Here is a 14,615-nt window from a genome sequence, read left to right as displayed (position 1 = left end):
CATGATCTACCAATGCTGGATTTGTTTTTAACTGAATTGAAGTCAAGACCTTAGTAATACAGACACCTATCTTTTTCTATTATTTTATATTTTTGGTGGTCAAAACATGTATTTATCCTTAATTAAAGGGAGTTTATGAGACAGTAAAAGCTTTACCATTTTCAGAGTACCTCTCCCCATACAGTCTCAAAGAGTGTGAAATTGTTTATATTTAAACTGACTGATGAAATGCCATGGAAAAAAAATCAGTTATGCTATAAATAGGGAAAAGAGCCAACTGTGTTTTAGAATATTGATTAGACTATAAATTTTATTATTATAAATTATTTTTTAAAAAGATGAAAATGTGATGTGAGAGGTTTTGTGATGTGATGTTTGAAGTGTTTAAAAATTGAGCATAGCACTAAATGCAGTAAATACAGCTCCAATCTCCTGAACCGAATCTGTGCAAAAGAAAAGAGTTCTCATTAAAGAGTTGCCTTAATGAACTGAGTGACACAGAGCTGCCATATGTGACACTCTGTCACAGATCTGGGCTGGACTGAAGTGCAGGACAGTGGGTTAAGCACCTCAGCTGAACTCAGAGGGATGGACAAGATAAAGTCAAGCTGCTAAAGGTCACTCTGGTTTTGCTCTTTCGATTTACTGTCTTCTCCAAGGTTTTTTCTTTTTAGAGAAACCAACAAAACAAAGCCCCCATAATCCACCCTTTCCTTGAGCTGAAAGGTTTTCATCTCTGCTGCCACCAACAGGAATCACCTCTGCCAACCTGCTCCAAGCAAGAGACAAACCCCATAATTGAAATGTAAGAAAACCCATAAGAGTGCCTGAGGGAGAACAGGCAAGTGGTGTAAGACAGCCAGGAATAAATCCACAAACAGGTTGGCCTCAATGAACTGAGATGGATGCTGGTTAGCAAATTGGCTTGCTGGACACAAGCTGGAGGAAATGTGGCAAAGGCAGGTGCTGCCAAATATAAATATATTCTAACAAAGATTAAAATCTCTTCTGAGAATCTATTCTGAGAATTCTGAGCTCTTGAATTATGCATATTGAAAAAGTTTATCAAGAGAGTTTGCTGCTAACAGCTGCTCCATTTGAACTAATTATAAATGCTGCTCTCCCTGAATGCTGTTAAATGTGGGATTTTGTTTTTAAGAACACCACCACACCATTGTACTGTTAATTGTATTAAATAATTTAGTCAGATATCTCATTTCTGTTGTGAAATTCTTAGAAAAATTTGAACTTCCTGAATCCATTCACAAAGAAGAAACAAGTCAGCAAATTTAAGTAGATAACACTGGTCACAATTTTGTCCTCCCTCCCATTTCCTTCCCTCTGCTAGAATAATATAAACATGACAATCGTCTATATTCATGTTGTTTCACTTATAAAAAATATATATTCACTTATATTCACTTATATAAAATGTATAAACAGATCCCTGTGAATTGAAAGTAATGACTACACAGATGTTTCAAAGGAAATGTATCAGAATATTCCACAGATTTTCTACAATGAATAAATAAACTATTAGTGTTTCTTGAGAGCCTGATTTTTCTTTCTCCTCTGTGTTCTTCTAACCATATGATTACTGGAATTCCACAGATTGATATGCTGGTGGTTCAAGGACTTTTGTTTCACATCACTTTAAGCAGCACTTACCTAGTGTGCAATCAATAAAAACATTTCAATGAAACAAGGTTGAAGGATTTGTGATGAATCCCATTTTTATACACTTCTAATTAGTTACCTGAGGTTCTACATCAAGTATTGCAATTAGTCCCTGCTCATGGATCTTTCGTATTGTTTCCAGTTTTGTCCCATACATTGCATCCTCATGGCTGCCATATTCCAAATATTCATTGTTTGATATATCCTGCATCATTTGGTCATGTGATACAAAGTAGTAATTTTTGCCATTTTCTTCATCTTTCTTTGGAGGTCTGGTTGTGTCTGAAAATACAAAATACTTTAGTACAGAAGCAATATTAAGGTTATATATGGCTTCTTTTTTTTTGTTTGTTTGTTTATCAGTACTTATTCACTGAACTGAACCTGTCAAATCACATGTAGAGCAATGAAGTATGAGGCAGTCAGAATGACAGGCACTGGGAAAAGCAGGAGTTTGAGGGATATGTGTTGGGAAAAGCAGCAGTAGAGTCCCTAGGGTCTACTGAACTTAAGATGCTCATATTTCTCCTAAATCCTCTTCTGTCCTAAAAACATTTCCTTTTTTTTTTTTTTAATATAAGTTTTTATGAGGTTTTTATGACTGTGAAAAGGATAAGACTAAGAAGCAGTTTAAAAACCTGATTACCTGTGGTCAAGAGAGGTAAAAGCTACTCAGGGATAACATACTTTTTGAATATTGCTTCTACAGACTAATGTGGTAAGAGAAGTATGGCCTACTAATCTTTAGAATTAACTGCCATTGTATGTGACCTGATATTTTTGATCTGGTTTTCAGTCCGCAGGTAATTTCTTCATAAAGCATTCTTCCAAACTCCTCATCCAATTTAAGGCCCGTCTCAAAAGCTACCTATTACACTGTGGTTTTGTAAAGGGATGCAGAAAATGCATTTTAGTGTTATAGAATCAGTGAAACAATTTCAGTGCAGGAACCACAGAGCAGGAAACTAATGCAGGCAACCTAAGGCATGTTCACCATGGTATAGGTGAGCCCATTTTAAAAGCGTCTGCAAATAAAATCACTAGTTTCTGTGAAGAAAATTAAACAAGTGTCACTTGTGAGCCATGTATGGCATTTCTGAGGTCAGTCTGAAATAGAGTGGACAGGTAGGTGCTGGATGCTCTTGTTTTGGTGTGCTTAGCTTGAGGAAAAATGATGCATCTCCAAGAGACCATGTAATGGGATCTGCAGTTCCTGCAGGGCATTGATAGATTGTCATGAAGGGAAAACAGCTCAGTGCTCTTTGTAACAACCCACTGGTAAGCAGTGAAATTAATTGTGTTTTCTCTTACTTAGTGTCACCTCTGGAAACTTGGACCTATTTTAGTACAATACCAGTCCTTACGACTTGGCTGTGTGAACTAATTAAAACACTACAGGTTCCTTCTAAATCCAGCTCATATTTCTTCTCATGAGAATTATACACACTTAAAAATGAGAAATCTTTTATCTTTCATTTTAAATTAACAAACATTTGGGGTAGAGAGAAGTATGTCTAACAAGAAGTTTTGTGAATAATAAGGAACATCTGATGCAAAAGTGGTGTTACTTTCCACCCTGCCCTTTGAAAAAGCAAAAGAACCACACCCAGCCCTACACAGCTCCCTGCTTCAAGGCAGGATTTGTCTCAGCTGAGCTGAACACAGGCAGTAGAACAAGGGGGGTGCTGTCAAGGAGGGCACAAACAATTCTGCAGCACATTGAACCCTGCTACTTACGAGGAATGGGGTAAGCAAATCTGTCCGGGTGTTTTGTGATGAGTGTGTTTTTTATGTGTCTTCTTCCAACACCATGGGCACCTGAACCGCAACACAAAAAAATCATTTAGAAATATTCCACCACCAGAAAGGCTTCAAAGCTATGATACTATGTTCAGAAAAATAACTGAAAATTACCTAGTAGGACTAGCGTTTTCCTTTTGAATGCTGGCAGCTTTACTACTTCTTCATATGTGACGAGATCTAATTGATCAAACACTAAAACACAAAAGAAAGGCCCAAAGGATAAGAAAAAAAAAGGAATATGAAGGGTGACAACTAATTCTGCTATAATCAAGATTTAGATTTATAATACAAAGTAACATGTTATGGAAAATAAAACCATTCATTCCTTATGCAATTTTAACAAGAGTGTTCATTTAAAAAACTGTTAAGAGCAGTAACAAAGCTACTGAGATGCTCAGCAAAGTTTGCATGTCCTTTCATGCAGTGTTCAGCAGACCACAAAAATCAGCTAGAACAGCATGCCATTCACATTTGCATTCCTAAGAAATAGCAGTACTAAAGAAAAATTTGTGGACAGTGACCGACATGAATACAATATGAGAACATCTATTTACACTGAAGATAGGGATACTTTCATAATAATGTTTTAACAAGATCTATGAGAAATGCACAGTGTTAATACTTTGTGGTATTTATTCTTTCAAACCACACCATTTACTTGTAATTAGAGTTCTCTTTAAACACACGTGCTAATTAAACTGACATGCTTTTAAAACTTGTGACAAGATGAAGAATTCTGATGAAAAGTGATGGCATTACAGAAAAGAACCTCCACCATATTTAGGGAAAAATTGTAAAAGTATTATTTCAGATATCATTTCAACTGCAGTTGAAATTGGATGAATTCCATCATGCCCATCAATCTGTCGTCAATTGCCAGGGAATATAGTGATTGGCAAATCAAGTTTTGTTCATTAATAACAGCTTATTCCTCCTGTGCTCAATAACACATCATCTCTGGTAACTCCTGCTGAATTCTAATGACAGAAGCAGCCAGGAGGCAGTTATTTATATTTGTAAAGATTGCAGCAACCAGCAATTGTGGAGCAGAACAAAGAACAAGAGTTTTCAGTTCTGTATTTTTGCACGCTATGAAAAGGAGGCAGGAGAGACTCCATCCTATGGAACTCCAAACTATGGAATCTCTCTCTGAGTGTTTCCAAGCGTTAAGTGGTGTATCCACCTCAGCTACAGCCAATCCATATTTTAGGATCAGTGTAGACATCTCTCAGTTTTTCAATTTGTGGCAGTCTTTTCACCTGAGAAAGTCCAACGGCTTCGATTTGGTGAAACTACAAATCAGCCAATTGACACACCCAACTCTTTAAGGTATTGAAAAGATACAGATATGAAAACTTCCTAGTCCATTTGAAGCATTTTGAATTTCATCCTAAAGAAGAATCTCTTTCAACCTTTCCCCAAATACTACAAACAAGAATTTAGTCATATTTTTCTTTCCACAGCAGAACTCTTACTCTTGTCCTTTTTGCAACTTCACAGTATTTAAACAAATTAGTAATTAATTTCATAATAATGATCTACAACACACTAAAAAGCTTCACCATGCTAACCACCTAAGCCTGCAAGAGTCTTTTTCCATTGAAAAATTATAATTAAAAAAGAAATCAATCCTTTATTTTCTTCTTGAACAAAACCACGTTATGTTAGATACAAACAACAGGAACAAACACCAGAAATGACACATATTAATGCCTTCATCACAACGTAGTAACATGGAGAAGATGTGTCTCAGTCTACATGGATTTAACTAATGATTGTGGGGTTCTCAAATGCGAAAGAAAAATGATTCATTTCTTAATATACAAAGATAGGAGGAATACAGGGCACACTTAAAAGACTGAACTTCAATGCTTCTGTGTTACTAGCTGATAAAAGAAAAGGAGTTCTTGAAAGGAAACAGTAAGAAGCAAATAAAGAGGCATTGTCACTTGACAGGTTACTTACATGCACAGAGGCCATTGGGAGTAAGACAGCATGAAAAATGTACAGGGGTCATTGAGATATGGCTTGTAATATATTAGTAAAATAAAAAGTATATGCACAAAATAAACTTTATCATGCAATAGTCTAAACACAAGGCAAATAAATCACATTAAGAAATGATAAACGTATTTTATAAAAGCTTGGCAATTTTCTACATTATGCATAATATGGAGCATAGTTCTGGTCTGTTCTGCTCTTTTCTGAAGCCCTGCAATAACTTTTCAGCAAAATAAATGAAAGATGTATCTGGATATCACGGCAGCACATCTCTAGAGCATTTATAAAAATGTCAGTGAATCTAATAATGGAAAAGATATTTCATTTTTTCTGTGGGCTTTGGTTTAAAACTAACTTTATACTGATAAAACATATGATAATGAAATTGCCTAATACTCTAATAGGAAGTATGGAGGAAAGAACAACAGGATTACATTTTTCTTGCAAAGGAGAATGTATTTGCTTCTAATTCTAAAAAGTAACTGAAATAATCTCCTGTTTACCTAATAAACTACATCTGATTTGCAGAATAAACTCATTTCTACTTCCAGTAATATCCCAATATACCACACCAGCTCTCAAATCATCAGCTGGCCACACAAATCTGAGTTGACTAAGAATTATTTTACTGGGTCATTTCTCAGCACCCCAGCTCAGTCTCACCCCTAAGAGAAAAATAACACACAAGTCCAAACAGATTATACACTGCTGATCAATTTATTTCATTTTACACTAGGATACAAGAGAAATAAATTCTACCTTCCTGTAAGAGCAACATTTTGACCATGATTATACTTGTTTTGGATCCAGCAGAAGAAAAGATCTGGTTTTTATTCTGAAACAGAAGCACTGAAAGGTTGCAAGGGCCAGTGTTGCCATATTTCTGACCAACAATCCTGGATGTGACAGAGCACTTCAGAGAATGTGAATTCAGTGCCACCTCAGTTAAACCTGAACTCACATGAGCACCAAAGCAACTCATAATATTCATATATTGAATATCCTATATTTGGTGTCATTCCCTGGAATATTACTGGCATTACCTTCAGTACCTCAGGGACTGAAGATCAGTAACATTTCTACAAGAAGTCTTCATTTCAATCTGTGCTTACATTAACTTTTTGACTTAGGGGAAAGGGGAAGCTGTATTCTGAAGGGAACAGTTTCTTTTATGGTCATTGTAATAATTTTTAATTATTTCTAATGGTATTTCTAATTCTTGACAAACACCTGCTCTGATATAAAGCAAATAAAGATGTAACACTGCTGGTGAAGGCAGATGAACTGTGTGAAGCAAAATGCCATCAACCTACTCTGAAATGTCCCCCTATGTTAATGCTGCAAAGTCTACATTCCTTTCAGGAACTTAAATGATAGAAAATCTTTGAGCTAGCTCTGCTCCTACAGTACTGCCTGCTCCTCCTCCTTCCCTGGCTGTCTTTCCTTTAGCTCACTCCCTTGTGGTAGGCCCTGCTTACTCACATGGACATTTTTAGTTCTGTATTTGCACCGAGAAATGCATTAAAAAATGTATCTGCCCTAAAGAAAAAAATATCCATGTTTTTTTGGGTTGTTCTTGATCCAGCTCACAGCATGGCCACAAGTGAAGGGAGGAGCAAGGCTGTGGGAATGTGTGCTGGGAGCAATTGATATCAGTACTGTGAAAAGCTTTGGCTCATAAAATCCAGTTTACTCTCAACAGCTTTTGTTATAATTATTAAAATGTGGTTGAGTGCTACTTGAGGGGGAAACGTTAGAACAAGCAGGGTGTTACAGCAGCAAAAGGAAGGAACCTACTTAAAGCTTTCAGTCTCTGCTTGTGAGAGCTTTCAGGGTAACAAATAGTTTTATATTCACCTGTGAACATCTTAAATGCAACAGTGAATTTAAAGAGTATAAACAACAATTACTGTCTTAGAATTTAGGCTTTCTTAGAATTTACTGCCAAATTACTTTTAAGGAAACACATATTCTGTAATAGTGACACATTATGAGCTCTGATACTGCACACATTGTGCAGGTAAAGAGAAATACATGAAAACATGGATTTACAATGTTTAATTAGTGCATTCAAGAATGCAACTGAAAAAATCCCCCAGAAATTAATGTAATATAGGATACTTTCATTACACTGCTTGGACAGGTATCTATTCTGATTCTAATAAAAACCTCTGCAAGTCTCTCAGGAGATCACAACAACATAAGCATTACAGAATGTGCTACCAAAGCAGGAGCAACAGAAAAGTGTTGAAAAGCAGTTTCAGCACATTAAGTATTTTATATTAAAAGAAGAAAAGAAGCAAATTCAGCTCATAAATGATGGGGTCTGTCTTCTTTACCACTAAAACGAATGAATTTTGCTTGACAAGGATCTCTTACTCTACACTTCTAAAATTTTCTAAAACAATTCATTTTTTCAGCAGTCTAAACAGAAGCCCCAAACTCAGGATTCAGGCAGAAATCACTGCAAGGAGGATAAACCTCCACAGCTGGTTCTATTTGGTAACTGGAAATAACACACTGACTATGCAATGGCTCTTATTCCACTTCCAGCTGTAGCACTTCAACAAAAATGCTCTTTCATGGTATTTTCACATATGTAATCTGTAACTATAAATACATATTAACAAGGATGCCACAGAACAGTCTTTTGTAGAGCACATTACAGTTATATAGGTTGCAAAAATAATATCCTGTTTGTTTCTAATGCTGCTTTAAACATAAATCCCCAAACAATCTAAGCCTCTATGAGGACATACTATGATGCACTGTTTTTGTGGCAGCTTGCCTCTCACTGACTAAGCTCCATGCTTAAATAGCAAAGAACAAGCAGAATAATGTTGGTGTAATTAGAATTTTACTTTTATTTTCCTAATTAACTCATTAGGTTTATACAATAGTGCCAGCTAAACAATTAATGCCAAGGCTTAAACTGCAAAAAATGTAACCTGTTACAGATACCTGCATTTTTTTGTTCATACCTGCATTGTGCTTTGCCAAGTATTTGTCTTTGTACTGCTTTTTTTTCTTTCCAAACCAAGTACAGCTGGCCTGTTGCTCCTGTTTGGTCTTCTCCATGGCAATACAAGCAACTCGCCTGACATAAGGAGGAGAAAAAACATTTTCTGCTGCAATCAAGGATCTTTAAAAAGCTGCACAGAATGAATTAGAAAAGCATGACTTTTTTATAGAAAACAAGTAGAGTAAACTTTTAAAAACCTTTTTTATGACTTCAAAGAACAGATATACATGGATATTTTGATGTAAGAATATTTTCTTAGAGGTAGATGATGGAAGCTCCCAGATGAAGTGAACATGGGAGGAAAGGCAGCTGCTGCTGGAATGAATCCAGACCACTCTGCAGCAGATCAGAATGGCAGAGCACAAGGTCTGGAAAGACCACCATGGTCTAAATCACTCCAGAGCAAGTGGTGCTGTGCTGGGGGACTCTGGAAGTTGATCCCTAGGGTGAAGCACTGCAAGGGACCCTACTGCAATGTGCACCTGTGCTCCCTTACATCAGGGCTTGCACACAGCTCAGGAGATGGAACTAAAGGTCTTGGCTGCTTCTGTCTCTCTTCTGGCAAAATCTCCCTTACCCAGCCCAGGAGACACAGGAGCAGTGCACAACTCCAGCTCTTTTACACAGCAAAACCTGTATGAAGTTGTTTTGGACTAGATTATCTAAATTTTACTGAGTTATGGCCACACCTTCCAAGACCCAGGACTCGCTTGCTAGAATTTGTGCTGACACATTTTAAATGTTTTCTAAACAGCTCCTGCAAGAGGCTGTTTAAAGACTCTGCATTGTTCAGGGCCACTGCTCTTCACTGACCTTGCCATAGGCACTGTGATTTTGTTCTGCTTTTTGACATTCATATGAAAAATTAAAAGGAAAGAAAACCCTAAAAGTCCCTCAATGACCTTTTTGTTTGACAACTTGCTAAAACCCTATTCCTGCAGCACTTGCATGAAAACAGTACTAATGAAACCCCTGATTAGAAGCTGAAAGAGAAATTAATTTGACCCTCTTATATAACCAATTTGCATGTAGCCATCTTCAATCCTACTTTCCTACAGTATACCAGAAAGCACAATGTTTACTAACACAGGAATTAATTTTTTTAATGTAATCACACAAATGAAATTGCATATAACCCTTACTGCTATGCATACATGAGAAAAAAATCAAAACCACACAAATTGAATCAATATATGGACTTAGGAAAAAAACAAGGAAGAAAAAGATAAAAGAATTCAAAGGTTAGATATACAACAATGAAAAGTATGAAAGACAGAAATAAAATCAAAATTAAGTTAATTTTTATAGAAAACTTAAGTCATACCATTCCTGAAGTTCAGGAGAAGGAATAAGACCTGCAGTACCATTTTTGGAGTTCTCAAGTTTACCCTGCCACCAGTTATGATCATCTTTGCTAATGATTTGGATAATATCACCAACTCGGAATCTGATGCCAGCTTCTTTGCAAGGAATGAGGTCATCCTTTGCTGGATCATATTCAAATTGTGCTCTTACATAGATCTAGGAAAAAAAGAGTTTATAAGAGACACTGCAGTATCATCACTGCTATTCAGAGTAACAGGTGAAAATCTGATCTGTGAATGCAGCTACACATATTGGTTGCAACAAGCAAAGAAAGAAACAAAAAAGGAAGGTGCCAAAGCAAAAGTGATAGTTGAAAATGAAAATGCCCCCTCCAGCAAATGACAGAGACATATGATGCTATTTCAAAAGCTCATGTTTTCTACATTCTATGGAACCTGAACAGCAAAAATGTAATAAACTCACGGAGTTGCTCAAACAGTTATTAACTATCACAAATCATTCCAGAACACAAGCCAGCACCTTACAACTCAATCTGTAATGTATCCAACTGAAGTCCCATGGTATGTTTTAAAACTTTCTGTGACAGGAAACCTTATTGGACACTATAAAGGACTTTGGCTTTATTAGTGGTCTTTAGAATGAGAATTTTTAAGATTTAAGACATTAAAAAAATATTTTTTTAGGAAGTCCTGTATTGTACCTATCACAGAGTTACTCAGGAGGAATGTGGAAATTCTCTGTATGGGTTTTTCAGTAAAAGTCTGCTCCTGTGTAAATAAAACTCATGATTTGAGCAAGTTATTCTCTAAGGAACATGAACAGAAAGAATCCAGACTCTTGACTTCACAATTTAAAAGATTATACCAATACTTTCCTTGTGTGTTACTGAGGTCTCAACCCTAGAAAATAAAAATAAAAGTGATACCCAGTTTTGGCTGCTAATTGGAGCCCTGATGAACCCAAGGATCTTAAAATCAAAATTAAGTGTCATGCCCTAGATGGATAATTTCTACAGTTCATGAATGTCAAACATCACCCTGCAGCATCTCAGCCAGCCTTGTATACACATACTGCTGATTTTCTTACTAAAAATAGACTAGATTTAAAAATCCCCAACAATTACATTGCAAACTATCATCCTTCTTAAAAACTGTAACAATCATTTTTCAACTCTGCTCAAATTCTGCTCCAGTAATAGCTGTAACTATGCAGTGTTAGCACTATTCATGGCACTTAAAAAAGTAATCCAATCTGCACCTTGACATATGAATAAATTAACTTAAAATGGCTAATCACTTTTCTCTTGTATCTGATGTATTTTTATTGGTTTGCAGTGAGAGCATCAGATGACAAGACCAATGTGGAAGTCAACTTTTAATATATTAAATCTGACCCTTGCTCTGCTGTGCACTGAGTTTAAAAAAGCAACCCAACTTATTTTAATTACTTGAGAAATAGGATATTTTGAAACCAATTATGTTTACTTAGTAATTTGTTTTTCATGAAGTAATCAATATTGAGCCAATCCCTTATTTTGCCTGAAGCTTATTCATATAGGTCTAAAAACATCAGCACTATTTTTACTATTAGAAACTTCTCTGCTTTTCAAGCCCCTACTGCAGTTTGAGCCATTACCCACCATATACTGGCAGCTCATGGAACATTACAGACTTCCTGACACATAAAAATATATCTATTAACCAAGCCCTCATTGTTTTCAAGGATGACAAGAAAAATATGCTGGTTCAATGGGAAAAACCAGGTAATTATAAATGGTGTGAGTAAGAGAAACACCATTATTTTGATATTGCCTTGAACAAAGTTTCTTCTTCTGGGGAAAAAACCCCATGAGGGCCAAATGAAAACCTAATATAAATGTCTGGAAGGTGTTTCATGGAGCCTCTCCAGGTTTACATTCAGGCAGCTTCAGAAGAAAATGGAAAGCTGAAAGAACCATAGAGAGCTTTAAAAATGGGAAGTGAAGTAAGAGCAAACCATTCTTGTAACAGAAGTTCCAGCCAACTCCATCAGACAGCAGTATAAAAAGATTCTCAAAGATAAGAGTTAATGTTGCTGATTGACTTCTTGAATGGAATTGCAAGAGCTATTATGAAAATTCCTGGCAGAGAAGGAGGCTGAGTACACAGTTAAAAATTCAGAGGTAGATTCTGGAAAGATTATAAATAACTGGAGCTGTTACTGGAGATGAATCACAAATCAGTTGATGGTATGTGCTCACTTGGAGGCTGCTGAAAAAGAACAAAAATTCTTAAAATTGCAAAAAGAAAGATAGGGAATCCTCTGAGAAGCCCCACATGCTTTCTTGGAATTTTCTGGAGAGGGAAGATCTTTCTTTGGTCTGTGCTGACGTGCACAACCACCAGGTCAAGGTAACAAATTTAATGGAGGCTATTGAAAATGGGACTAAGGACTGAAATTTTAAGACACCAGATTCATCAAGCCTTAACAGAAACTATCCTTAATGTTTTTCTTTGAAAAACTTTGTTAATGTTAATAACTAGTTTCAGATAAACTCAAGCTTTATGATCTTTGTCGGCAAAATATTTTAGAGTTTTAGACACCTGCCCTACATGTCTCCATTCCAGCTAAAATAGAAATTTGAGCTTTCCTCTAAGATTAAAACCTGAACAGGTCACTGCACAACAGGAAGTCTATTAATGCATTCTGAACTAAATCAACATCTCCAGTTAAATTCTCAGTGAATTTGTAACTCTCACACATGTGGACATATGAAAAAAAAAAAACTGAATTAGCTACAAACAAATGAGTTAAAAGAAAAGTGAAAAAAAATGGAACAAATTTTTCAAGCTTAAATGCTTTAGTCCAGCACATACAGAATATGAGTGGGGAAAAGGTAAGCAGGGATGTTTGCTAGCAGCTAAGTTTACAAAAATTCCCAGGGAGGATATCTATTCACCTGTCGTCCTTTTGGTTGTGTTGTCGATGGCAAGTCCTGCAGAATAAAGTCAACCCAGGAGAAGAAATTTTCATTTTACTTTTTAAGGGTACATAACACTGTTTGTTAGTGATTCATACTACATTACAGTAAAATGGTAAGTTAGACAAAAGTATAAAGCATTGACCCATGTTTAGAAATAACTTTTTTCTTAAAGAAAAATCAAACCCAGGCTGTTTAGCAGCAAGCTGAAGAAAGCAGGTAAAAAGTTTAAGCAGATAGAGAATGTGCTTTTTAATAAATAATTCAGCATCTTCAACACAAAAGCACCACCAAGTGAAAGAGGCTCATTATGTGAATGCCTTTTCCATTTAAGTATCAAGTTTTGCTTTTAAAAGAGAGAGGCTATTATAAATGTTAAAAAACCTATGATTAAAAATGTATAATGTGATCAGTTGTGAGAATCTGAGAATTAAGATTATAACAACTTTCATGTTATAAATTTAATTCACAAAAATGTCCTAAATTTTTCATTCATGTAATTATTTTTCATTCTACTAATTAATAAGCACTTTACCTTGTGGCAAATAATGTCTAAGTTGCAATTTTTATCAATAGTTAAAGAAATAGTTACTTGGTTTTGGTTTTTTTTTGTTTGTTTTTAGCTAGTCCCATGAACTCATGATATTGACAGCACTCATTGAAGAAACTTGTGTGTAGTTACTACATTGGTCCAAACAACAACAAATGATAAACAACACGAATTTTAACACCAATGTGCTTTAGGAAGAACAGGAGATCGACAGCACCTTTCTACCTGAACACATACAAAACAGAAGTACTTTGTGTTAAAGATGTGATGGTAATAGCTTGGTTTGTAGTGCAGCTTAAAGCCACTTCCTTTTGCTTTCCATATCCAGGCAAGGCTCATGTTTCACACAGTATGTGCACGTACCACGACAGCAGAGAGCACACCAATTCCTTAACTCAGATAGCGGAAACCAGTACACGTTCCAGAGGGCTCTCAAACACAAAACTTAAAAAAAAAAAAGAATCTAAAATGTCTTGGGATACCAACTGCACAGTTACTCTCTTCCTTCAAACTCTGCTTCTGAAGTTCAGGATGGAAATAAAAGCTTCCACTTAAACCTATGCTCAGTTTTGAGGAAAGTGCTGACAATGGTTTAAGGATGACTGAAGTGTCACAATACAGTTATTAACATTTAATTCACTGTATGGCTTTTAATGAGAAGAACATGTTGGAAAAAGCCCTTTAAAAAAAAAAAAAAAAAAAAAGAAAAGAAAATGGGGAGTTACATATGCAATAACCTGGGTTCTCTCAGCAGGACAAAATTTTCCACTGACCACACGATAAGTATAACAGTAATGGCAGATGAGCACCAACAAAACTTTCACACTTTCTCTGTGTGGAACTGGAAATCTTACCGAAACAGAATTGTTAGTGCTGCTATGACCATTAGCGGGGGACTGTCTGGATGTAGAGGGGGAATCTCTCTGAAATAAGACACAAGGTTCATTAACAACACAACACTATCACAGGAACACAGAAATATTTCAAAGAACAGTTACATCCACAGCCTTATAACCATTTGCTAAGCTGCTTCATTTGTGAAAGTTTCCACACTACAAACTCTGTAAAGCTGAAAAGCTTTTCCACAGCTTGGGATTCAGGTTTGACATTTTGATTTATCTGAGGTAATAACTATTTTTATGTTGCCTTCAGCTTTTTAATAACTGGGACTTCAGAGATCTCACGTGGCTGACAACGCTACCAGCCCTCATCATACACCAGTCTTGGTTAAAGTACCTGGAAGTTACACTCTGAACAGTACTTGGAACAGAATGAGG

General features: G+C 36.0%; 1 protein-coding gene across 10 annotated transcripts in view; it reads right to left on the bottom strand.

The window, feature by feature from the left end:
* CASK (calcium/calmodulin dependent serine protein kinase) overlaps positions 1-14,615 on the bottom strand; it is a 187,041-nt gene that overhangs the window by 9,460 nt on the left and 162,966 nt on the right. For 2 of the 10 annotated variants that reach the window (XM_053969728.1, XM_053969730.1), the window contains 7 exons: positions 14,193-14,261; positions 12,768-12,803; positions 9,828-10,024; positions 8,463-8,578; positions 3,592-3,672; positions 3,415-3,495; positions 1,757-1,959 (listed from right to left, as the gene is read on the bottom strand). In XM_053969728.1, coding sequence (XP_053825703.1) covers positions 1,757-1,959; positions 3,415-3,495; positions 3,592-3,672; positions 8,463-8,578; positions 9,828-10,024; positions 12,768-12,803; positions 14,193-14,261 — 783 coding nt within the window. The remainder of the gene's footprint in view (positions 1-1,756; positions 1,960-3,414; positions 3,496-3,591; positions 3,673-8,462; positions 8,579-9,827; positions 10,025-12,767; positions 12,804-14,192; positions 14,262-14,615) is intronic. The other 8 variants (XM_053969733.1, XM_053969735.1, XM_053969729.1 and 5 more) reach the window with 7 other exon arrangements.

Source organism: Vidua macroura, chromosome 2, assembly GCF_024509145.1.
Source record: "Vidua macroura isolate BioBank_ID:100142 chromosome 2, ASM2450914v1, whole genome shotgun sequence".
Classification (NCBI taxonomy): domain Eukaryota; kingdom Metazoa; phylum Chordata; class Aves; order Passeriformes; family Viduidae; genus Vidua; species Vidua macroura.
Note: the sequence above shows the minus strand (reverse complement) of the source record. Positions and strands in the feature narration are given on the sequence as shown.